We start from the raw sequence: 25,975 nt of genomic DNA on the forward strand, positions 1-25,975 counted from the left end.
ACTGGTAGTGTATGTATACATTACAGTACATTTGTGTTATTGTCAATTTACAAAAGAATATTAGGCCTACTCAGTCTTTCAACAATACTTGATTTGAAAGCATGTTGTACTCAGACAGATGAGACCTGTTGGTCTTTTTGCTGTGAACAGTTTGACTACCACTACCACAATGGCACAAACCTTCACGTTGTGTCATCCACTCCGGCACAGAGAGGATGAGAGCCATACCCCTGAGGCTGTCAACAGCCAGGGTGATACCTTCATAGGAGTATCTCAGATCCCGGCCATGACTAGGTAAGAGACAGTAAGAAAATGAAGAGAGCTGCATTAACTATCAAGTACTTGTGTTTAACTCTGAACTGGAGTTGTACCCCACCCCCCATCCTCTCATTCATGTTTTACTCAGTCTCTCATTAGATTTCTTACCTCCATGCAAGTGTTTTGCCGTCAAGTATAAGCCACCGCGAATGTCTGTGTTCTTCCGCTCGAGTGGGCTTGAAAAGTACCTCATCTAGTCTCCCACCTGTTATGTCACTACAACAATAGAAGTTTACGACATTACTGTGTTGTGATATGAGCAGATGACGTTTTCCGGTCAGTTTGTTTGGTGCTTGAGAGAATGAGTTGAATGAATAAAACCTGCATTGAGTTTTCCTACTTCAGTGTCTAACTTTTCATACACCACCATCAGCCATGTTACACTGAAGTGGACAAAAAGTGTTTGATGGGAAACTTTAGTGATATCATTATTATGTTCAAATTGTATGTGGATTTTTTGTTAGCAGGCTGTTACTTGGAGTGAGAGACAAGGAGACACTGCTACACCATCACATTCCATTTGCTGTGTCATGTTAGCCTGCTTGAAGTGTTAGCAAGCAACTCAGACAAACAGCCAAATAACTTTGACCTTAGGTATCTATGTCCAGGGTTAGGGTTTGAAGATTCCAGAAACTTCCAGAATCCCTCATGAGGGCCGGAGCCACTTTTAACTTAGCTGATTAGCCAACTAGCTGCCTGACGATAAGCATGATAACATATTTGAGTTGGTCCACATTGTCAAGTGACACAAAGCTCAAACAAGTTGAATTAACAAAAAAGAGTTTTGTATTACTCAGAACAATGTTAGCGACTCTAAATTTATTGTGTATTTTCAAGTGCTAGCAAACAAAGCCATGAAGCCAGCTAAAAGTTAAATCAACATAGAATTACAAAAGACCTCAAATGTAAGGAGTAAACTATTGCATATTTCATTCAAATTATAATATACTAGCAATTACATCTAAGAGTTCATAGTATAGTAAGCATGTTATGATTAAGAAGGGATCCATGGAAAATCTCCCGGAATGGGTCCCTGGCCCCGCAAAGTTTGGCCGCTGTCTTAGAACAGCACACTCTCTGAGCCTCTGATAACTATTTTCATTGATAATCATAAAGCAACTTACTTGATGAATGTCATCTTTTTCGCAGTTTCAGTGGATCTCATTTGAAGTTCAACTGAAGAGTGTCATCCAACTTGACATCCGTAAACTAATGTAGACTACCTTTCCCGCCACCTACCAGTTACGTCACCCCCACCACGACTGTGATTGGGTGATTTGAATGATTCCTCCTGGCTCACTGCCAGGGAATATGTAGTGTCATGTCCATGTTGTAAGGTTTAGCTTGTCATAACTCACGTTAGACAATTCAATTAAATGTCATATAAGGGCACTAATGAAAGCAATTGTTTCAAAGAAGGGCTTCACAGTCAGAGCGTACAAATAATCCTTAGAGCAAGCAAAAGTTGACAGTGTTAGTACTTAATACCTATCTAACACATATTACACATATTTAAATAACTTGATTTGTTAGACAGACATCAGAGAGCAGAGAAACAAAGATGGACAAGTTTGACAAGTTGGGTATTTATTACTCAGATAGAAGAGGAAATATTATTTCATATGATGTGGGACTTAATGGCAGAATCAAATCCCATCTTTTTTGAAACTCACTTTTCTTTTGCTGTCGCTGTGGCTCTATTGTTCTTTTCCCTCTCATTTTGTCCTGCTATAGTTTGTGGTAGAGCATGGAGCAGGGGTTTCCAAATTGGGTGAATGTGAGCCTCCCCTTAGGGTACATAAGGGCAGCTGTGCCCACCTCACCATTTGAAAACCACTGATATGGGGCATTGCAGTTTTCAGTTGCCAGGATAGGGATGATGTTCAGCCATTGAGTCTCCTTAGGGTGCTGGTTCTAGTTCCTGCATAAGCTTGTCCTCAGGATCTTGGACAATCGCTTTTCCGTAGTTATACACCTTGCCGGATGCCGGAATCTGTGGGTCTTGATGGATCTGTGCACATTGAGTAAAAACATGTTTAAACCATTTGCAATTGCAAATCATTTCTGAAGCTACTTACTTTTACTACCAGCAATATTGGGTAACCCTTTCTTTTACAGTCCCCTGATTACTATTTACCCAGTCACTGGCTGCTTTCAGACACAGGTGTAAGTCCGCATGTTCGGCGGATATCAAGCGGTTGGGTCTTATATCTGAACAACATAACCGGACATTTGGAACTCCAAAGTTATCCGGATCTTACACTACTCCCCTTCTAGTATTTCGGAAGGACATTATGTAAATGAGCACATGTCTGAATGAAGCAAAGAACATGCAGAGATTCTGTTCATGTACGTGTTCAACCACGTTCAACCTGTTGAATCATGCAGAGATTCTGTGCGTCGGTATCGTTCACACATAATGGCCGCATGTACTGTAAGCATCATATCTTAATCACCCGAAGGGTCGGACATCTGTTTGACAAAGATCTGCTTATGCGGAGGACATGTCTGAAAACAGGTACTGGTTCTCCTTGCAGCAAGCATTGATTGCTTTACTGTAAGCAAAATTCTGCTTTGAACACATAACATTTTTGCCAGCCTCATCAAAACATTTAAACATAGACCCACCCCACACACACACATACTGCATACTGCACATGTAACCTGCGTTGTGTTGAACCTGTGCGATTCAGCCCTGCACACGCCCGGACTCGAACCCGCGAACAGCAGCACCTCGGATCGGGAGACGAGCGCGCTAACAATTGAGCCAATAGTCCAGGCTACTGGCTTGCATGCCAGCAGCACTCTTGAGGCATCGGGGAGTGAGGTTTACCAACGTTCCACAAGCACAGCTAAGCTAGCTGGCATCCGTTACACACACACAGACACACACTTCTTTCCAATATTGTGCCACTAGTTGACACAAGGACTTGTGAAGCTATGCCCTACCATTGCATCTGCGAGCAGTTGCACCGATTGCAATTTTTTTGGGCCGGTTCCGATTTCCAATTTTTCATACAGTTTCACCTGCCTATACCGATTTTAGCCGATTCCAATTTCATTTCTTCTAACCATTTTACAGCACACACAAATAGTTATTTTCTATCTTTTCTTTAATAGAACATGTTAATATAGAAATGTAATCAACTTATCAATAATGAAATGGCTGTTAAAAAAATGGAACCGGTGATTAGACAGATTCTTCTTCAAGTCTAACTTCAGCTGCAGTATCAAACTATAATGCCAGTGTAATTATAATGCCATATGCTATAATGCCAACTACAGTGTGGAACATTCATTTCACAGACTACTAATATAAATGCACTGTTATGGAACATCCATTTTTTTCTTCTCACATCCAATATCCAACTAAAGATATAAGAGAAATTTTCATGATACATTTGAACATGCTACCATGGAACATATTTTCATATGCATTGATGAATTTATGGGAGGGCGAGGGAAAAGTGGGAGTAGGCTATCACGCAAACACAGGGGAGGAGAAGTGCTAATAATAGCGATTAGGTGCTCCACCATATGAAAACAGCGCACGTCTGTTTTGCGGTGAAAAACTTAAATCCAAATTCCGGTTAAATGCATCAATTAGGCTATAGAAACTTTCACAGACAGCTGATTCAGTATTCAAAGCATCAGTTTTCTTCATTGTAGGCTACAATGTCAAAAGTAACTTTAACTTTTGTTTGCCTTTCTAATAGGCTATCGTTTGTTCACTTTCACGACATCCACTTCTCAATCTGCGAGGCATAGCCCTAGTGTACATGCAGTAAATAGTTCTAGTATTTTTTTTAAGTGGAGTAGAACTATATAGGGCTACTGTAAGTCGCCGCTTGTTGACATCTTATTATCATGTAGCCTATGATACCTAAACTTTGATTCTTTTTAATGTCGCAATCGGTTATCTCCGTTCAGCTGCACTTGTGGTTCAGCTGTGGGCACGCAATTAGTGGCAGGGATGGACGGTGATGAGCGATGTTTACGTAGCACGCAATATGGCAAAGCACAGCGTTCGCTGCATAGAAAAACTCAAGCCTATTAGCGCTTTCTGTGTAGCACGTCCAGCCCTGAGTGTTGGCCTGGTTGCTAGCTTCTTCAAACTTTGCAAACTCAGCTGGGTGTTACAATTGCAGCAGGCGAGTGCATTTGACCGGCATAAAATCGGCATGTCTCAGACTGACCGCCGGTCATGGCCGATCACGTGAAAATCAGCCAATTCCGGTCACCAGCCGATCTATCGGTGCATCTCTAAAGGGAACTTGGTGTATGTATGATATACCTCAGTGGGAGGTGTGGGCATGCTCCCTGCTGTTTGGTCGTGCACTATTGTTGTGTCAGTATCATTGTCGTCAACAGCCTCCTGAGGGGGAGAAATTATGGTTAAAATGCAATACTGTGCTGTGGATGCTATCCAGTAGCCTACGAAACAGCCCATTTCTCGCCTGTTTGTCATCAGATTAGTGATATCGTTAGTGGAACATTTTGTGCAAAAAGGTGGTTTCTCGTTTTGGTTAAAATAAGTAAAAATAAAGTATCCCCCACCTCAAATGTTTGCCCATCTTAGATAAAGCATTAACTATGTGAGTATGCATGCCTCACATACCTTGGTAGATTGTGTGTTAATAGACCATTCTCCATGATCAAACACTACTGGTGCGTCAGTGTCACTGTAGTCAAGAGCCTGAGGGTGAGAAAACAGGGTTAAAACTATTTACTTTACGCATAACGCATCATTCAGGTGATATCATTATCCATTACATCAAAGTCAATGGATAATAAATAAGAATAAATATTCAAAGAATCTGTGTGGTGTTGGCTGTATAGTTGTAAAACCTACCTGATGTGGCACCTGGATGTGGTTTCCTTGAAATCTGAAAGAAGAAACGTAATGTTTAGGTAACACGCAACAACAGAATTCCAAGTGACATGACCACATGTTTATGAGTCTATAATTGTAAGTTATTTGGATGACATTTGTAGTATCTGTATCTTTTAAATGGTGTTTATATCATAACGTGGGGGCATCCGTGGCCTACTGGTTAGGGACTCGGACCGGTTCTATCCCTGACTGGAAAATGTGGGTGGGAGGAGTGATTGAACGGCCCTCTTCCACATCCACATACTGTATGAGGTGCCCCTGAGCTTGGCACCTAACCCCCAACTCCCGGGCGCCATATTAAGGGCTGCCCACTGCTCCGGGTGTGTATGTGTGCTCTTAGTGTGGGTGTGCTCCTAGTGAGCTCACTGCTCTGTGAGTATGTGTATGTGTATGAATGTGTGTACACTACCCCCGGATGGGTAAAATGCAGAGAACAAATTTCCAGTAGGAACTCCGGTGAGTTTTCACATAGATCTCTGTTTCTTGAGGTTACCGAGTACTGTGGGTATGAAAGAAACCCCCGAAAACAATCGGTTTTACCTAGCTCGAGTTGCTATAGCTACAACCCTGCACTCTTGGGGCATGTCCGTGAGGTCCCATGTACATGCCCCCAGAGTGTAGCGCTGTAACTGCCTGGCTGCATTAGCTGCTGACCTTCATTCTGGAAGTACTTAACTGCCAACCCGATGCCATGGAAAGCGTTGAGGAGCCCGAACTTACCCGCTTGAGAGCGCCAAGGCAGGGACTGCAGAGTGTCGAGGAGCCTGAACTCGAGTGTGGCGAGGAGCCGGGATTGGAGCGTGTCGAGGAGCCTGAACTCGAGTGTGGCGAGGAGCCGGGATTGGAGCGTGTCGAGGAGCCTGAACTCGAGTGTGGCGAGGAGCCGGGATTGGAGCGTGTCGAGGAGCCTGAACTCGAGTGTGGCGAGGAGCCGGGATTGGAGCGTGTCGAGGAACACTGCTGCCAGAATCCTGAGGGAGAGAAAGCCTTATTCAGAAAAACTAAACCAATCAAAAATCAGTATTTTTCAACTTCTTAATTAGAGTATTTTTCCACGTATTGCGCAAAAGCCTCGTTATATCAATTTCTCATTCTTACAACATAGCCACGCCACAACACCAATAGGCTACAGTAGCCTATATATAGCCTTGACACAAGCAAGCACACGTTTAACTCGAGAGGAAAATGCAGATTTCACTTACCAGATAAAGAAACCTCCAAATAGCCTAAGCGACTTGAGTTATTTGCACAGTATGTTTACATCGGAATTGACGTCCATGGTGTTATGGATTCATTTGTCTGCGATGGAACATGCAACTTCTCTCTGGAACACCTTATCATCTGAAGAGTAACCTTCTGCATAGTGCACGACAATCCCAAACTCTCAGATGCATTAGAACTTATTTCGGTAGGTCAGCACTTGTGCAGCGCAGGCTTTTCCCAAACTGCTGGTGCTTAAAATGCTATATAATACAACTGTGTTCAAAGCAGGATGAGGATAACCGGTTGTATGTGTGTGTGAGCAGACAATAACTGCTTTGAAAATAGGCCATTTAACATTGTTTCACATTACATCCCATTGAACTCATTCCATGTAGCCTACAGAAGGATTGCAATAATAATGATAAAAATAACTTATTACTATATTGCAGAATTCAGTGTCAGTGCACCACCATGCATACTACTACTACTACTGCAAGCAGTAGGCAGTGTACTGTACATATCTATCAAACCACCTAGATGGTGAGGGTGGCGCAAAACAAGGTCAGGGAGGCCTTAATGCATTGTAGAATGTTTTGGGGTCGGAAAAAGTTTGAGAACTCATGCACAAGGCTATTGATTTGAAGGCCCGTTGAAACTACAATAAATAGGTCCAAAAATTAGGTTTATTGTGTGTGTGACTGTTCAGTACTGTTCATATTGACATTTTAAAAGCAGACTTAAAAGTAACTCAAAAGTTACTTTCTCAAGTAACTAATTACTTTTAATATACAGTAATTGGTAACGTAATTGAATTACTTTTGAAAGAAGTAACTAGTAACTGTAACTAATTACTAATTTTCAGTAACTTGCCCAACACTGTTCACTAACATAAGCTTTGCAAATAAACTCAGACATATTTTGGTTACAATTACGGGGTTATCCGATTGTAAACTGTCTATCTGCCAGTAACGTTTTGAAATGAACACTTCGTATTGCCAATGAGCAGCAGTAGGAGTTCGTTCTAACAACCTTTGCGGTGGTGAGCGACGCAGGCATAAAAGACACAAAACTTTGAAAGTTTTACGCCGACGTAAAGGCAACTGCATTGTGTCGACGCAGAAGCATAAATTCTATTCACCAGCACATCAGTGAGGGTGTTTACGTCGTATGCATCCACGCACAAATGTATGGGCGTACAAATAGCAGTCGCTTTCAAAATAAAAACAACAATATTGATTTGCATGCATTATCTCTATGCTAGGCTCTTGACTATTGTTCTTTCACGGACCTTATGCGGGCCGGTCAGGGAAAGCCCACGGGCCGGATGTGGCCCGCGGGCCGTATGTTGCCCATGTATGCTTTAGAATAACATGTGCTTAGGGACTGTTCGTTATTTATTGAAGGGGCCACCATTGGAAAATAGGGGAGGGTCATGTCTTTTTATTCTTTGTTGAGGGGAGGGTCACCCAACTTTTTTTGTTTAGGAGTGGGGGTCACCCAACTTTTGTATTCATGAAAACAGCAAAAAATCAAAGTGGCTTGTTTGATTGTTGATTTCTGTCGCCAGATTTCTTTCGTTCCATAGCTGTCAACATTGAACATTGAAAATAAGGGAGATTTCCCGGGTTTCTCACCCAAAATACGGGAAAATGTCAACATTCGTCCCCATTAACGTTGGAAGGGTTGGAGCAACAAACTAGCCTACTTTATTCACGCCTAACAGCCTACTGTATATTCACTTGGTCAACTTTATACAGCCCGAAAAAGTTTAGTTTACCGTGTAGCCTAACTTTAAACAGTGTGCATGCTTAACATAGTAAAGCATATTTGTGCTTCATTCATCCACACATCCAGCTCCGTTTTTGACAAGCATTTCTACCAATTGACCTTGCTGCAGCAATTTTGAAGGTGCATATCTCACAGCTAAACCAAGCTAGATAGATACAGTAGAGATAGAAGATCGGGCTTGTGGAACTATAGGCTACATGGTCCTCGCTTTAGATTGGGGGCTGCAAAATTTACTATAAGTAAATACATACATATTAGTTATCCACCTCTTTTGTCTTATACACCATTAACAAGCATTAACAAGCTGCATGTTAACTGTTAACAAATATGCTTGTAAGTAACTTAAAAGGCTGCTTATTAACACTTACAAGCGGCATGTTAATCGTTAATGTTATTAAAGGATAACAACAGTTAACTAACTGTTAGTAATGAATTGTTAACTGTTTATTATGCACTGTTAATACCTAATAAGCACATGTTATTCTAAAGCATTACCCATGTTAGATATTATAATCTAATTGTTAATACTGCAGAGTAGTATTATGAATATTGATCAAAATATCAATATGGCTATATTGTACTTGCAGTCACAAAGGTTTTCTTGGTTTCTCCACTGTGTGATGTTATAGACCAGGGGTGGGCAACTAATTTTCCCAAGGGGCCACATGACAAACTGGGACTGTTGAGGAGGGCCGGACCCAAAATACCGAACTCAAGTCTGAACTCAATTCTGTTCAATTCTATTCTGTTCTTGTATAACATTAAGTAAATCATATGGTTTTGTTTACTAGTCGTAAGAAACAGATGAAAATGTGAAGGAGACAAAGGAAAAACAGCAATATTTAATCTATGTCCACTATTTAATCCTCATTCTCGAAAATGATTTTTTGACATTGACATTTTTTTCAGTTTTCAAAGACTGATATAAAAAAGTACTACAATATCTATATAATTAGGCTAGGTCATGAAAATGTGAAGGAGTCAGTACAACCGATAGGCCTGTGCCACCATTTCATCAACACTCAGCAATATTTCATCATTAAATCATTACCATCATTAAATTAACTCTATGCAGAATTACTACGAAAATGTGGAGCAGACAATAGTAGGCTGTCATTAGTTGATCAACATGCACAAAGAAAACTATTTTAAAAATGTAGGCTATGTTTTTGCTTTAACTTTATGCACATAACTGTGATTGGTCAACTCGCTCTGTGTGTTGAGCCGGCTGCTTCAAGCAACCTTTGGGTAGTAGCATCATACTAGTTCACTAACATAAGCTTTGCAAATAAACTCAGACATATTTTGGTTACAATTACGGGGTTATCCGATTGTAAACTGTCTATCTGCCAGTAACGTTTTGAAATGAACACTTCGTATTGCCAATGAGCAGCAGTAGGAGTTCGTTCTAACAACCTTTGCGGTGGTGAGCGACGCAGGCATAAAAGACACAAAACTTTGAAAGTTTTACGCCGACATAAAGGCAACTGCATTGTGTCGACGCAGAAGCATAAATTCTATTCACCAGCACATCAGTGAGGGTGTTTACGTCGTATGCATCTACGCACAAATGTATGGGCGTACAAATAGCAGTCGCTTTCAAAATAAAAACAACAATATTGATTTGCATGCATTATCTCTATGCTAGGCTCTTGACTATTGTTCTTTCACGGACCTTATGCGGGCCGGTCAGGGAAAGCCCACGGGCCGGATGTGGCCCGCGGGCCGTATGTTGCCCATGTATGTTATAGACTGATTCATATGCAGCATCGGTGTAGGACCACAGTAAACAGTCACAGTCCATCTTAATTGTATGATGGTTTAATTAAAGGGTTGTTGGATTTCCCTTACCTGTTTTTCATATCCTTCCTTTGTTGTTTATAATTTCTGAATTCATCGTTTGTCACAATCCATCCATTATTGGTTTTGGCATCATCAAGCATAAGGCTAAGATGGATATTTGGAAAGAGAGAGAGAGTGAGAGAGAGAGGTGAAAATGTCATGTGGGATTTATATCTGATTCTAATGAAAGCTCTCACTTACCAATCATCGTCAGTTGTAGAATCAACGTAGACAATATGACAGTAATGTTTCAGATGCTTTTGAAGTTTATATTCTAAACAAACAAACAATAACCACATGTTTATACATTTCTAAAAACAAACCTGAGTCAAAGCATGTCAGTGTAGCCTGGGAATGGCAGAGAGAATATAATTTAATATCTAGAGCACATTTGACCAAAACATATTAGTGCGTAGGTAGGCTACCCTCTGCAACGTGTGACACGAAATAGAGGAAAGCAATTTCAGTCGGTCTCTTTAAGCCTATAAAATCACTTCTAAAATACAGAATGTATAACTTGTCCTAAAGTAAAGGTTGCAGTATTACCGACAACAGGCCATTTAACTGAAATGATTTTGAAATTGGGGGACATTTTGGTAACACTTTACTTGACGGGTGAGTTCATAACACATTCATAGCAGCTGTTATAAACTGCACATAAAGCATTCATGACTGTTTCATGAGACATGACTAAACATTCATACCAAACCTTTCATGAATGTGGAAGACAGAACGATGACAACTTGTCAAAATAAAAGTCCAACAATCAAATACTTCACAACTTGTATAGGGTCATTCCACGTCAGTTCAACCAGGGCCCACGCACTTAGGTCTCAAGAAATTCTGAAAAAAATTATCAGGTGTACCTATGTTACCCAGGAGACACACTGTAAAATTACTCTTATGTAAGATCAATACTTTCCAAGATACAGCCAGTTTTACAGGGGAGGGGGGTGTCGAGTTTAAGCCTTCAGAAGACATATTTGTGCTCAACATAGGCTCTTGATTTATTTTCCTTACTGAGATAAGTGGAAACACTCTCACAAAAAGCAATGAACAGAAAATAAATCCCTTCAGGGTCTGAAAAGCAGACCTCACAATTCTGAAAAATAATTTTGGTTATCATTTTCAGAGCTCCCAAACACCTTGTGGGAATATACAAAGATTTTTTAAATATGTTTTCTTTATTCTCCATGATCCCTTCTTTTTGAAAACACCAATTTGACTTGTCTTATGCAAATCTTTCTTTTTTATTTTCCACCCTGAACATGGGCAAAATGCCCCATTGACATCAATATGTTTTATATAGAGTCACCACACTGCCACTTGTGGTTGTATAGAGTAACCTGTGGTAGCTCTACACAAAACATATTGATGTCAATGGTGCATTTTGCCCATGTTCAGGGTGGAAAGTGAAAAAGAAAGATTTGCATAAGACAAGTCAAATTGGTGTTTTTAAAAAGAAAAGATCATGGAGAAATTTAAAAAATCTTTGTATATTCCCACAAGGTGTTTGGGAGCTCTGAAAATGAGAACCAAAATGATTTTTTAGACTTGTAACAGAATTTATTTTCTGTTCATTGTTTTTTCTGAGAGTGTTTCTACTTATCTCAGTAAGGAAAATAAATCAAGAGCCTATGTTGAGTACAAATATGTCTTCTGAAGGCTTAAACAGAGCCCAGCCAAAAACTCCAATAAAATTTGTATCAACTTTGAGGGACAGCTATGACCATGCAGGATTATCCAGACCAAATGTGACGATTTTGCTACATACTATTCCTATTTATGTACCAGAGCATGCAAAATTTGAGCCTCCTACATGGTTTAGTTCTTGCGCTGTGCGCTTGTGAACTTTGACAAAAAAAAGAGGCCGAACAAAATCGACACCCCCCTCCCCCTGTGAAACTGGCTGTATCTTGGAAAGTATTGATCTTACATAAGAGTAATTTTACAGTGTGTCTCCTGGGTAACATAGGTACACCTGGTAATTTTTTCAGAATTGTTTGAGACCTAAGTGCGTGGGCCCTGGTTGAATTGACGTGGAATGACCCTATAGTAAAGTGACATTCGATGTAGACTTCATAAGATATTCATGAATATTTACAAAGGCTGGAGAGATTAAATGAATGGTATCCATGTTACACAAATATGGGTCAGCTGAATGTAGGCTAGTTCACCTCCCAGTGTTAAACTCAGGTTTTGTTGGGCTTTTATTTTGACAAGTTGTCGTCGTTCTGTCTTCCACATTCATGAAAGGTTTGGTATGAATGTTGAGTCATGTCTCATGAAACAGTCATGAATGCTTTATGTGCAGTTTATGACAGCTGCTATGAATGTGTTATGAACTAACCCGTCAAGTAAAGTGTTACTGACATTTTTGTAGTAGATTTGGTAACACTTAACTTGAAGGTACAGGTATCTACATAAGAGTGACATGACACTGTCATAACCCTAAACCTAACCCTACTGTAACTTGTCATGACAAAAACTGAATAACACTTAATCACAGAAGGGTAATGTCATAAACGTTTATGACTTGTTTACAATGTTTATGACACGTTCTTGACAGTGTCATGTCACTCGTAGATACCTTCAAGTAAAGTGTAAACATAGATTTGTCCACTTCATAGACAGTTCCTGGGCTCTGTCTGAGAAGTTATTTAATCATCTTGTAGGAAAGTAATTTTTTAATTAAAACTGGGTTGCAGCTTGTTATCTAGCCTACTATAAATGGAGGTGTTGTTTGTGTTTTAGCAATGTAACTTATTGATCAGGGGAAACAGGTGTAAATAGCCACTTTCCAGCTTTATCAAACTTGGTCTGTGCTACTACTTCCTATGGTTAATGAATATTTTATAATCTTGCAGTAGTCAGAGTAAGCCGTTCCCAGCCTCTGTAGATTGTGTGTGAAAGGATAATGAGAAAAACTACCGTCCATTGTGTACTTGGAGTATTTCCTGCAGATTGACACATAAACTTTAATGTCATGATGACCTTTTCCCAAGAAGTGCTGAACTGCCAGGAAGATGCCACGCCATGAGTAGACTATGTTAAGGCCATGACTGAAAGAGAAATTATTAATTTTTAGGATTTATTGGAAAAATCCTAAAATGTTTAAGTTTCCTTTATAAAAAAGTGTGCAATGATTGTCATAGTTAAACACACTTACGTCTTAGCCACATTGCCTCCATCTATGATCACCCGCGGTAGATTGTGGTCTTCACTTGTGTAAATTCCATAATTTATTGTTTCATTCTGGATAGAAGAATAATCCTTCCTGGTCTTTTTGAGTTGTTCTATCTGTGGGTAGACAGACCAACTTAAAGGTGCTCTAAGCCAGTGGTTCTCAACCTTTTTTCAGTGATGTACCCCCTGTGAAATATTTTTTCAGCCAAGTACCCCCTAACCAGCGCAAAGCATTTTTAGTTGAGAAAAAAGACTTAAAACAGAGCATTGTGCCACTGTGCACATAAGTGTAATTTATTAAACTTTGGAACTGATAAACACATACAAAATTCAAACATTTGGAAAAAAACTATTTTGAACATTTTATATTTTAATAATCCATGACTAAATTTATTGCAAATTATTGTATATTTTGCAAATGATATGTATATTTTAAAATCTCAGGTACCCCCTGGAGTGCCTTCTATTCATGTACCCCCAGGGTTACGCATACCCCCATTTGAGAACCACTGCTCTAAGCGATGCTGGGTAACGTCACTTCTGTTGACTTTCAAACAAAACAGAGAGCTAGCTCACTACTTCCTCCCCCTCCCTCCTGTGCTGCTCCCGTGCAATTAAAACTCTCCTAAACGCGCATCTCGTCTGTGATTTGCTGGAATAGTTTATTCACTGTATTCAGGACACAGACAGCTAGTGGTTGGTTAGGTGATGTTTGCAGTAAGTGACTTAAATTGTTTTAGCCTAAAAAATGCACGGCATCACTTAGAGCACCTTTAAGATGAGATTAAAAAAGAGCTGTTTATGAAGAAAAAAGCTTTTAGAAAAAGTCTATCTAAAATCAAAATATCTATCTTGTATGAGAAAACACATACTTCCCTGGAATTTATTTTTAATGTAATAGACATACAGTACCGTTTTTGCAACTGCATCTACTTCGTCAACACTGTTTGATTGAAGTATTGTCTGAAGATCTCCCCTATCTTTTCCTTTTGGGTTTTTAGGTAGTATGAAGGTGTCAGTGAATATGAACTGAATAATTCTGTGAGCAAAGGGTACATAGGGCAGCAACTTTTAGTACAATGTTGTGCTCATAAATATAGGGATGTAGACAGAGGGATTGGTAATGGGGAACAAATCAGTTAAAAAGTTATCTTTCAGTCAAGTTCACTCGACCTTATCCAATGGGCAGTCATCGATCTTAACCAATCACCCGTCTTCCAGATTTCTTTGCGGGCCACAGCCTACAGTATAAGGCTGCACTGTGAGAAACTAGTCCTGTTGGCATTCTTCAGGAATCACAAAGATCTCAAACTAGAACTTGAAGATGAAGCCAGCAAGAGAAAGCTCCACTGCACACCGGTCTATGAAGTCCCCTACCCAAGCTTTGCTGGCTTCTCCCAGTCTCTGTTCAAACTGGAACTGACCAAGAAGCCTTTTTCAAGGAAACTACTTGCAGCCTTTCTAAAGGCCCCATATACTCCCAAAGTACGGATGGCGGCAGATTACTCCACACGGCCAGACCATCCCTGCATCGGACAGGTACGGTCGGTGTGTAGCCATGCCCAGGCGTTTCTATGTTCTTAAACCTTCTGCCCCCACTGTGCCATGATTGCTGGGCTGGCCGCCCTCCAGTGCCAGGGAGCTGTTACTGTGTTCACGTAGTCTTTACTGCATTCAGTACCCTGCTTGTACTAAGTTGTTGGCCTGTTCCTACCACCAACCATGTATGCACAGCGCCCCGGTGGTGAGTTTCATGGTGAATACTGTTTCACCATCGCCAGTGACGTGCTGTGGTATATGTGTTCCTACAGTATTAGTTGACGTCGAGTGAACTTGAACTTGAGAATGTTGGGTTATGAATATGCCTCAGGTCTCAGTTCTCTGAAGGAGAGCACGGGATTAGAGATGCACCGATTGCAATTTTCTGGGCCGATTCCGATTTCCGTTTTTTCATAGAGTTTGACCTGCCGATACCGATTTTAGCCGATTCTGATTTAATTTCTTCTAACCACTTTACAGCACACACAAAGATTTATTTTCTATCTTTTCTTTAATAGAACATTTTAACATAGAAATGTAATCAACTTTTCAATAATAGAATGGCTGTTAAAAAATGGAACAGGTGAACAGACAGTCATGGGCGATCACGTGAATATGGGCCAATTCCGGTCACCAGCCGATCAATCGGTGCATCTCTACACGCAAATTGTAACCCTTTTTTTTAGCCTCATGGGACCTGGTCCATTGGATCGCTTTAGAATGCTTACAGAGGACTTGTTTCTGGCAATGCAGCCTTATATAGGTAGTGGCCCACGGAAAAATCCCTGAGATGGGTGATTGAAGATTGATGATGTCATCTGAGAATGACTTTCCACTAGTTAACACTTCCTGTTGTGTCCTGTCCCTGTGTTCTTCTTCAGAAACCGAGGCTACAGTATATACATAACCATGCATTCATACTGTTTAACAGAACCCCTGAACCATCCCTAAACCTTGGAGAAGATTTGTTTCTTCAAGCAAACTATTCCCAAATACCCTGTCACCCCCTTGTTATGTGGTGACATTTTACCTACCGTTTGTTACTTATTCCAGTGAAGGTATCCTCATCTAACTGGGTAACAATAAGGCCATCAATCCTCTTAGCCAGTGCCTCCATGAAGCTGGAAGACAAAGATTTCTCTTTAGTTATCAAAACCCAAATCATGAAATGACAAGTTTTAGTGAGATAGCTCTCCAATGGGTAAATTATCCTAGCATAATGATGTATCATGTCATTACTGGTCTCAGTTTCATTTCACAATGTACCATAATTCACTGGCTCCAGACGGTATGAAGATTAGCAAGTCCTGTAGATGGTCTTGCAGTCCAAACAAGTAGTGTGTTTCTATTGATGGGAAGTAGTTCAAGCCAGATTCATTTAACAGACCCATTGCTTCTAATAGGACAAGAGCAGAGGTGACAAGTTGTGATTTTGACTCCATGCATATTGTATGCAATATGCCAAAACTGTGCAAACAATGACACAAGGTGCAAACCGCTAAGCATGATTTATTAAACCTGATGCTAGATGTTACTGTATATAAGGGAGAATGTATGGTCCCCTAGTCATTATCGGAATATAAGTCTCAACAGGGTGTGCAGAACCCCAACTCGAAGAAACTTCACACAATGGGTCTTTTAAAATACTTTTGTTACTGTTTTGTGGCTTCCGCTGAGAAAACAAAGTGGTCAGTGATCATTTGACCCGACCTGTGCAATTGTTTTCTCCCAGTACTAGTGGCTGCAGCCATAATATGGCAAAATGACACATGGCTGTCACAGGCATGAACTTGAATTAATTGCCCGGGTCGGGTCAAATAATCACTGATCACTTTCAGATCACATAAATAAGGCATTCTAGTAATCTGTTTGCATATGTCAACTTTTTGATTCATTGTTGATCTTATGACACTTACCAACACTTCTACATTGTTTCATCTTCATCCATTCAGGGGCACACACAATGATGTTTGTATGATTCATGTTCCAGAAGTACTGGACAGCCATGGCGATGCCTCGATAGGAGTAAACCAGGTCCCGGCCATGACTAGATGAGAAATAGTCAGAGAATGAATGGAATCGACAATCAACTTAGTGTATTGATGCAGAGTTATTATTCCTCCTCCCCTCTTCATTCTCATTTATGTTTTAAAGGTGCAGTCAGCAATCATATGCCTCCAGTCTCTGTAGACAGCCCAGGGTCTGAAATTAGAAACTGGTTTCTCTGGGAGTACTGAAGGGATGGGTGAGCTACCTCTCTGGTGTGTTATAAAATAAATAAAAAACAAACGTGGGGTCATGCGCAGTTGCTGACTGCACCTTTACAGTAATCAGTCCTTTATTTTCTGATTTCTCAGCTCAATCCAAGTTTCTTTTATTGCTCACCTTAGTGCAAGTTTTCTGGCATCAAGAATCACCCAGTGCAGTCTGCAATGCAGGAGCTGGAACCAGAGCTGGGAATGGAAAGTGTTGAGGAGCTCAAACTTGAGCTGGGACTGCTGAGCGAGAATCACCCATTGCCGTCTTTGGTCTATTAGTTCACGTTTTCGGACATCAAAAATCACCCAATACAGTAGTTTGGTATTAGGCTTCTTTAGATTGAAAGGTTTGTTTACAATGTTTATATATAATATCCCTCCATAAGCCCTGTAAACAAAAACAAAAATCAGTCTTACTTGCCTGGAATAGCAAGTGTATCTCAGAATAGGATATAGCATTTATTTATTGCATAGCATTTTTTATTATACACTGATAGTCTTCTGTATCTTACCTTATAGTCTCATTGCCTAAAGTCACCAGTGGTAGGTCATCAATTCCTGGTTCTTCAGAAAATCGGTCAAGTTCCTTAAAGTCCAGTATGATCCTAGAACATGCCTCCCATTTTGGCAAGAAGTCCTAAACCTATTGTTGGGGAAAAACATTGTCTGTATGACTGGTAACAATTCATGGTCAATTTAAAATGAAATACATCATTTAATGGGCTTACCAATTTTTTAACAGATGGTTTGTTTATATTCTTTTTTGAGAGAAAGAGAGTGGAAATATCTGGTTCCTCTTTACCCTGTGGATCATCAGGGATTATAAAGGTATCTTTCACAAATGTAAATTGAAGAATTCTGTGGAGGAAAGAATATATATATATATATAAATATATAATTTATATTATTGAGCTTTGACATTGTTATTGAGAGACATCACTCAGGCGTATCCATTAAATCCAAACCAAAATAGTTGAACGTAAACTTAGTTAAGTTTTTGGTAACCCCTTTTTTAACCTGCTAGCATCACTACATTTACCTTTTGTTTGGTTCATGTCCGGCTCTTGGAGTAGCAATCAGCGCATCCAATTTCTGAACTAATTTTTCCATGATGCTGTAACACAGATTATTATTTAGTTATGAAATGCTGTGACCCAGCAAGTGAAATGCTCTCACATTCCCCCAAATATAGTAGTTATACTTTAACTCTGTATCACTGACATAACCGGGTCACATATTAGCATTATAAGCCACATTTCTCCTCCTGTCTATAGGCAATATGCCATTTAATGTCCAATGATTTGATAATGTTAATTTATCATTACTGGTAACTATGACTCTCAGACTCTTATATACCAGAGTATTTGACGTGTGACATGCTCTCATGTTTCATAACAGTTCATGACTATGACAGGACATGATGCTGTTTTGTTGCTGAAAAATGACTGTCATAACATCTGAGATAAAAATGCTAATCTCTGTATTTTCTGTCATTTAAATGATCTAATAATTATGACTGCCGCGCAGCGAAGCGGTGGTCATATAGGTTTAGTCAGATTTTTTTTTCTTTTCTTTTTTTTTTTTCTTTTTCTTTTTCGCATGTCCAAATTTCCGTCAATGATTCCCGGGACACTGAAAGACCGGGGTAGATCAAACTTGGTGGGCATGTAACCCCATATGGATAGCATGGAACCATCGTTTTTCGTTTTGATCTGTAGCCCCCCCGCTGGACTGCACCCCCCGAAAGGAGGGTAGGGCAGACACAGTTTTCTGTGAATATCTCGAGAACCGTAAGGTTTAGGAGGACCATTATTTTTTTGTATGTTGATCTCAAGGGGCCATGTCAACCCATTCCATAACCACTCATTTCATGTATAGCGCCACCTAGTTAAACACAAAAAAGTAAAAATGAGGTGTTGTAATCGCAGGTATCTGTGACCTAACATAGTCAAAACTGCATGAAATTGGAAGTGTAGGATCATTATGACACCCTCTGAATGCACGCCAAGTTTCGTGGAATTCCGTTCATTTGGGGCCACACAATAAATTAATTTATGTTACTATACACCAACTGGCCTGTAGGTGGCTGGAGACAGTTTTCTGTGAATATCTCGAGAACCGTAGGGCCTAGGACATACATGGGCAACATACTGCCCGCGGGCCACATCCGGCCCGTGGGCTTTCCCTGACCGGCCCGCATAAGGTCTGTGAAAGAACAATAGTCAATAGTTTTTATTTTGAAAGCGACTGCTATTTGTACGCCCATACATTTGTGCGTGGATGCATACGACGTAAACACCCTCACTGATGTGCTGGTGAATAGAATTTATGCTTCTGCGTCGACACAATGCAGTTGCCTTTACGTCGGCGTAAAACTTTCAAAGTTTTGTGTCTTTTATGCCTGCGTCGCTCACCACCGCAAAGGTTGTTAGAACGAACTCCTACTGCTGCTCATTGGCAATACGAAGTGTTCATTTCAAAACGTTACTGGCAGATAGACAGTTTACAATCGGATAACCCCGTAATTGTAACCAAAATATGTCTGAGTTTATTTGCAAAGCTTATGTTAGTGAACTAGTATGATGCTACTACCCAAAGGTTGCTTGAAGCAGCCGGCTCAACACACAGAGCGAGTTGACCAATCACAGTTATGTGCATAAAGTTAAAGCAAAAACATAGCCTACATTTTTAAAATAGTTTTCTTTGTGCATGTTGATCAACTAATGACAGCCTACTATTGTCTGCTCCACATTTTCGTAGTCTAATTCTGCATAGAGTTAATTTAATGATGGTAATGATTTAATGATGAAATATTGCTGAGTGTTGATGAAATGGTGGCACAGGCCTATCGGTTGTACTGACTCCTTCACATTTTCATGACCTAGCCTAATTATATAGATATTGTAGTACTTTTTTATATCAGTCTTTGAAAACTGAAAAAAATGTCAATGTCAAAAAATCATTTTCGAGAATGAGGATTAAATAGTGGACATAGATTAAATATTGCTGTTTTTCCTTTGTCTCCCTCACATTTTCATCTGTTTCTTACGACTAGTAAACAAAACCATATGATTTACTTAATGTTATACAAGAACAGAATAGAATTGAACAGAATTGAGTTCAGACTTGAGTTCGGTATTTTGGGTCCGGCCCTCCTCAACAGTCCCAGTTTGTCATGTGGCCCCTTGGGGAAATTAGTTGCCCACCCCTGGCCTAGGAGGTCCACCTTTTTTTTGTATGTTGATCTCAAGGGGCCATGTCAACCCATCCCATTACCACTTATTTCATGTATAGCGCCACCTAGTTAAAAATTAAAAAGCAACAAATTATTTGTTTTCATCACACTATCTCTGGCTGACATGGTCAAAACTGCACGAAATTGAAAGTGTAGGATCATTATGACACCCTCCGAATGCATGCCAAGTTTTGTGTACTTTTGTTCATGGGGGGCCTTACAATAAAACAATTTATGTGTACATTTAGTGACGTACACCAACAAGGATTCCCGGGACACTGAAAGACCGGGGTACACAAAACTTGGTGGGCATGTACCCCCACATGGATAGCATGGAACTGTCATTTTTCGTTTTGATCTGTAGCCCCCCCACTGGACTGGACCCCCCGAAAGGAGGGTAGGCCAGACACAGTTCTCTGTGAATATCTTGAGAACTGTATGACCTAGGATGACCATTTTTTCCGTATATTTGCCTCCAGGGGTCATGTTAACCCAGTTCATGTGCACACATGTGCACAAACAGATACACACACACACACACACATTCACAGTAATCATACGTATGACCAGGGCCGGCCCGAGGCATAAGCGAACTAAGCGGCTGCTTGGGGCCTCCTGGCCACCAGGGGGCCCCCAATCGAGTTTCTTTTTTTTTTTTTTACATAATAAATAACGTAAACAAGTGACATCAATGAATGAATAAATGAAACAATTATCATTCAAATCAAGAAAATTATGATTTAATGATCAATATGCCTGCCTACTGCTACTGTGTCTGCCAGCCTTTGAGTCACGCGCATAAAGTAGACACCTCGGGTGCATATACAATTCGTGCAGACACTGCATCAAGTTCAACAATCGGAAGAGAAGGTAATGTTCAGACAAGTCACAAAAAAGGACGTATCCCTCTGGTGCCGAAAACAGAACGAAGAAAATGACAGAGGAGAAAAATGAGCAAGATACAGGTATGTTTTGCATGATTATTTACAGTATGTTTTGTGCTTGAGGTAGCTAGCTAGCTGTCATGATCTAATATAAGCCATCACCAGAGCTAAATCTCCGCCATCAACAGAGAAATGTCTCCCATTAATATATATTTATCTAGATGTATTTCAGATGTCAAGGATATTGGGATTGTTTTGGATGTTCAATCAAGCATGTACCCTAGCTCTAGGTGGGCTTATTATGTCGTAAATTAAGCTAGCTGACTGAAGTGGACATTAGCACTACAGTAGCTACATGAAAACGTAGCTGAAGGCAAATTTACCACAGAGGGATTGTTTCTGATTTCGCACCTGAAAGTGTTGATAGTTTATTACTGCTCTATAATATGTGACATAGTGGTAAGTCTGATAGCAACAACAGACTAAGCCCAGGCTCCCAGTCCCAACCCAACCCACTGACTAGCGCGACTCTGGGCATCGGTAACATTCCAGCTTCATAGGCAAAGATGGAACAGTACGTGCGCTCTGCTCTAAGATCTTGGGTGAGAGATGGTAGTGTTTGAGAAAATATACCATGTTGGGTGGGGAGACTTCTGTGATGAAAATAAATTTACATTTGATTAAGATAGTGGCAAGCGATGTAGCGGTGCTACCCTAATATTTAGGCTGCAGTAGATCACCATGTTAAGCGTTCACCATACTGCAATTAAGTATACTCTTTTGATTATGCCTCATTTGCCAATAGAATATGAATTGTTACATGTGGAATTGCTTGTTATTTGAGTGTAAGTAATGATAGCAAAATAAACTCATTCTGCTCGATCAACTATGCACTTATGCAATATTTTTTTTTTTTCAGAGACACTGTTGAAGTCCTTTGGAGCACATCTCTACCTCTACCTAACTCTACCTACCAGAAGGTGAGGTTTTCTTGATGGCAAATGGTTACATAGCCTGTTAATATGACACGACACATTTAACATCGTTTTTTAAAAATTTATTTATGTATTTATTTAATCATTGCAGGTTCGTCCACTGCAGAGTTGCAGATGCCTAAAAACCAGGAACGAAGTAGGAATAATTATCTATTTTTTTGTGTGAATGTGAATGTGAATGTGTTGTGTGAATTCACTACCAATAAGTCAAAAAGCAAAAGGCTATGAATCTGAACAAATTTAGGTACTGCCCTTCTCCAGCTGACCATCCCAAAAATGCACCAGAATACAGGAAATCACATCTACCCCCCCCCCCCCCCCCCACACACACACACACACACCCGTTTGTACCCACATTTGCACAAAGAGGGTAGGGGGAGAGGGTCCTTATGCATCTGTGTCCAGGGGGACAGTAGTTCACAATCAGTCGCTGTATTAATACATAACCTCACTGTATTAATTTATAATATGACATTATAGTGTGAAGTTGTCAATTATCGCCAAGCACAGGTGACTGCGTTGTGGGAGGGGGCCCCCAAATCAAATTCTGCTTAGGGCCCCCAAAAGGCTTGGGCCGGCACTGCGTATGACACATACTCACACAGTAGACATATGTACGCTTCCATGCACAGGCACATACGCAGGCACACACACAAGCACGCGCACACACACACACACACACACACACACACACATACACTCACACACACACACACCCACACACCCACACACATAACATAAACATAACACAAACAATCAAGAATTTCTCATAATTATGAACAGGCAAGATGGAGGTGGGGTTGTATAAAATGAATTTTACATGTGAAATCTATGAACTAATCATGTTTTGGTACTTGTTGTCTAGCAGATACCAGTGAGAATTGAGTGTGGATAATGCAATTTAGTGAGACAGTTAGAATCATATAGGCCTTTCAGCGTGATTTCTTTTTATGGAAAAAATGTGCTGGACTGGGCGGCGGTCATATTTTGTACCGCTCTGCGGTACATCTAGTTGGTCCAATTTTGATTTCACATATCCTGTCTCAGCAGATACACTATAATAGACAAAATTATTGGAACATCTACCATTGCACCCACAGGAACTTCAATAACAGCTAAATCCATAGATATTAGAAAGCTAGATACCGCATTGGGCTCCAGAATGTACGTAAATACCGCCACCATCATGGTGGGGTCAACAAGCACTGGAGGCCAATGGAGAAAAGCAATATGGGGGCCATGTTCACATATGCCACCTAATACAGTGTTTTTCAACCACTGTGCCGGGGCACACTAGTGTGCCGTGAGAGATCATCAGGTGTGCCGCAGAAAATTACCCAAGTGTCACTCACTGGTCCAGAAAAGCAACTGTTGCATCAAAGAATTTATAACCATATGCTCTCATTGATTGTATGATTGCACTATTTGTGGTATGCAGGCATTGTACAACGGGGGCCCCATATCCAGTATTCACAGAATCATCACATATCCAGTTCATAACAACAATTAAATTAGATATAGTCACCTACAAATGAAACAGAGGGCTCTTGTTTTATTGAGCAGGTCTTGCATAGAAGCCATAATAAGGCCATATCTGTGTATTATTTTAAATTTTAGGCTATGGTATGTTTTGTTTTTTCTTCACACAGGATGTTAGTGTGCCGTGGGACATTTTAAGTGTCAAAAGTGTGCCGTGGCACAAAAAAGGTTGAAAAACACTGACCTAATAGAACTCGAAGGACAATGTGGTATCTAACTTTCTATCTATGGCTAAATCTGTATGTATTACAGTTTTTCTCCATTGGTTTGGCTCATTTCTTGAAACAGAAATTACATTCTCAAAACATTTTGGCAAAACGGTCTTACAGTTCATATCTCTCCCAAAACTTTTCATTCATGCTTCAAAACTAAATTCCTTTCCCATATAAAGAGTCAGTGCCACGACAATTGCAAAGATCCTTTCCAATTGCTTTGGCTCATTTCTTGAAACAGACCGGACGTTCTCAACACTCTTGGTGCTTTTGCCAAAATATCCTGGATGGTTCAGCACAACAGTTCACTCATGTGTCAAAACTAAATATCTTACCTTAAATAGGATTTTATGGTATGAGTAGAGAAAAGAGAAACTGCTTTTTTGATGTGCACAAGTGACACAATGATGTGAAGATTAAACAGGTAGTTTTGAGACAGACACCCACGTTCAGCCGATAGAAACTTCTAGAATCACAGACTTTCCTAAGGGCGCAACAAATCATTACTGGTTTTGCTTGGCTGATTAGCCGACTAGCTGCTTGACCAGCATAATTAAATTTTTGAGGTGGTCCACATTGTCAAGTGACACAAACAAGCTGAATTGAAAAAACAAATACGATGATAGTTATTAAGTCTGACTTTACTGAGAACAATGTTTGGAGACTGGACATGTCTGGACATGTTTTTTGGAGTGTTAGCAAGCAAAGCTATAACACGTGCAAAGCTAAAGCCGCGTTTGATTACAAAGCACCTGGAATATACTGGAAACAACCTCAGGGAATACATAGAGTTCCAGTAACATCAGAGTATAAATCATAGTAAGCATGTCATGATTACGAGGGGGTCCTTGGAAAATGTTCTCCCCCGGAAAGGGTTTCTGGCCCCAAAAAGTTTGGCCCGTCTTTGAACGATACTTTCTGACCACAAGTGTGTGTCTGATTTTTCATGCGTAAAGACAACTTACATGATTACTGTGTAACTAGGAATATACCAGCTAGCAAATACATGGGTTGAATCTTGCCACAAATTTAGAGAATATAGTTCCAATTAGATCTAAGAGTTCAAAGTATAGTAAGCCTGTTATGATTCTCTACCGGAATGGGTCCCTGGCCCCACAAAGTTTGGCCGCTGTCTTAGAACAACACACTCTCTGAGCTTCTGATAACTATTTGTATTGATAATCATGAAGCAACTTACTTGATTAATGTCACCTTTTTCGGAGCTGCAGTGGATCTTGCTGAAAGTTCAACTGAATAGTCATCCAGGCTATTTCCTTAAACTAATGTAGACTACCTTTACAGTTATGTCACCATCACCGCCGACTGTGATTGGGTAATTTGATTGGCTCACTGCCAGGGAATATGTACTAGTGTCATGTCGTAAGGTTAAGCTTGTCATAACTCATGTTAGACAATTACATTAAAATTTCATATAAGGGCATTATACATATCTAAAGCATATTACACATATGTAAACTAGATGTACCGCAGAGCGGTACAAAATATGACCGCCGCCCAGTCCAGCACATTTTTTCCACAAAAATAAATCATGCTGAAAGGCCTATATGACTTAACTGTCTCACTAAATTGCATTATCCACACTCAAGTCTCACTGGTATCTGCTAGACAACAAGTACCAAAACATGATTAGTTCATAGATTTCACATGTAAAATTCATTTTATACAACCCCACCTCCATCTTGCCTGTTCATAATTCTGAGAAATTCTTGAATTGTGTGCATGTACATGTTTATGTTATGTGTATGTGTGTGTGTGTGTGTGTGTGTGTGTGTGTGTGTGTGTGTGTGTGTGTGTGTGTGTGCGCGTGCTTGTGTGTGTGCCTGCATATGTGCCTGTGCATACATGCGTACATATGTCTACTGTGTGAGTATGTGTCATACGTATGATTACTGTGAATGTATGTGTGTGCGTGTGTATCTGTTTGTGCACATGTGTGCACATGAAATGGGTTAACATGACCCCTGGAGGCAAACATACAGAAAAAAATGGTCATCCTAGGCCCTACAGTTCTCAAGATATTCACAGAGAACTGTGTCTGCCCTACCCTCCTTTCGGGGGGTC

The 25,975-nt window shown here is 40.2% G+C and overlaps 1 protein-coding gene and 4 long non-coding RNA genes across 5 annotated transcripts; 1 reads left to right on the forward strand and 4 right to left on the reverse strand.

Moving 5' to 3' along the window:
* Positions 1-187: 187 nt before the first annotated feature.
* On the reverse strand, positions 188-1,523 carry LOC143121240 (uncharacterized). Its single transcript, XR_012986450.1, has 3 exons — positions 1,443-1,523; positions 427-534; positions 188-290 (listed from the first exon to the last, which is right to left on the reverse strand). It is a non-coding gene; the product is annotated as an uncharacterized LOC143121240 (long non-coding RNA).
* Positions 1,524-1,956: 433 nt separating this feature from the next.
* On the reverse strand, positions 1,957-6,857 carry LOC143121241 (uncharacterized). The gene is made up of 5 exons (XR_012986451.1): positions 5,933-6,857; positions 5,171-5,204; positions 4,937-5,014; positions 4,613-4,693; positions 1,957-2,329 (listed from the first exon to the last, which is right to left on the reverse strand). It is a non-coding gene; the product is annotated as an uncharacterized LOC143121241 (long non-coding RNA).
* Positions 6,858-9,770: 2,913 nt separating this feature from the next.
* LOC143122019 (putative ribonuclease ZC3H12C) lies at positions 9,771-17,660 on the reverse strand. Its single transcript, XM_076282793.1, has 10 exons — positions 17,541-17,660; positions 17,156-17,416; positions 16,687-16,817; positions 16,037-16,166; positions 15,805-15,891; positions 14,144-14,270; positions 13,215-13,345; positions 12,977-13,107; positions 10,247-10,319; positions 9,771-10,150 (listed from the first exon to the last, which is right to left on the reverse strand). The coding sequence occupies exons 3-10, from the start codon at positions 16,775-16,777 to the stop codon at positions 10,051-10,053; spliced, it is 870 nt and encodes a 289-aa protein (XP_076138908.1). The 5' UTR covers positions 16,778-16,817; positions 17,156-17,416; positions 17,541-17,660; the 3' UTR covers positions 9,771-10,050.
* A 100-nt stretch (positions 17,661-17,760) lies between these two features.
* LOC143121243 (uncharacterized) lies at positions 17,761-25,174 on the reverse strand. The gene is made up of 3 exons (XR_012986453.1): positions 25,092-25,174; positions 18,068-18,142; positions 17,761-17,886 (listed from the first exon to the last, which is right to left on the reverse strand). It is a non-coding gene; the product is annotated as an uncharacterized LOC143121243 (long non-coding RNA).
* On the forward strand, positions 21,209-22,303 carry LOC143121242 (uncharacterized). Its single transcript, XR_012986452.1, has 3 exons — positions 21,209-21,228; positions 22,067-22,127; positions 22,234-22,303. It is a non-coding gene; the product is annotated as an uncharacterized LOC143121242 (long non-coding RNA).
* Positions 25,175-25,975: the final 801 nt, after the last annotated feature.

The sequence above is a fragment of the Alosa pseudoharengus genome, unplaced genomic scaffold, assembly GCF_046254945.1.
Source record: "Alosa pseudoharengus isolate Yale_2024_CS ecotype anadromous, Long Island Sound unplaced genomic scaffold, YU_APseudo_1.1 YU_APseudo_1.1_scf_13, whole genome shotgun sequence".
Taxonomy (NCBI): Eukaryota; Metazoa; Chordata; class Actinopteri; order Clupeiformes; family Clupeidae; genus Alosa; species Alosa pseudoharengus.

Bases quoted from the DNA above. Each gene is read 5' to 3' on its own strand.
- LOC143122019 (XM_076282793.1), bottom strand. From the start codon at position 16,777: ATGGCTGTCCAGTACTTCTGGAACATGAATCATACAAACATCATTGTG. The intron at 14,271-15,804 runs GTAGGTAAAATG...CTTTGCTCACAG, and splicing joins ACTGGAATAAGTAACAAACG to AATTATTCAGTTCATATTCA. The intron at 13,108-13,214 runs GTAAGTGTGTTT...TTTCTCTTTCAG, and splicing joins GGAGGCAATGTGGCTAAGAC to TCATGGCCTTAACATAGTCT.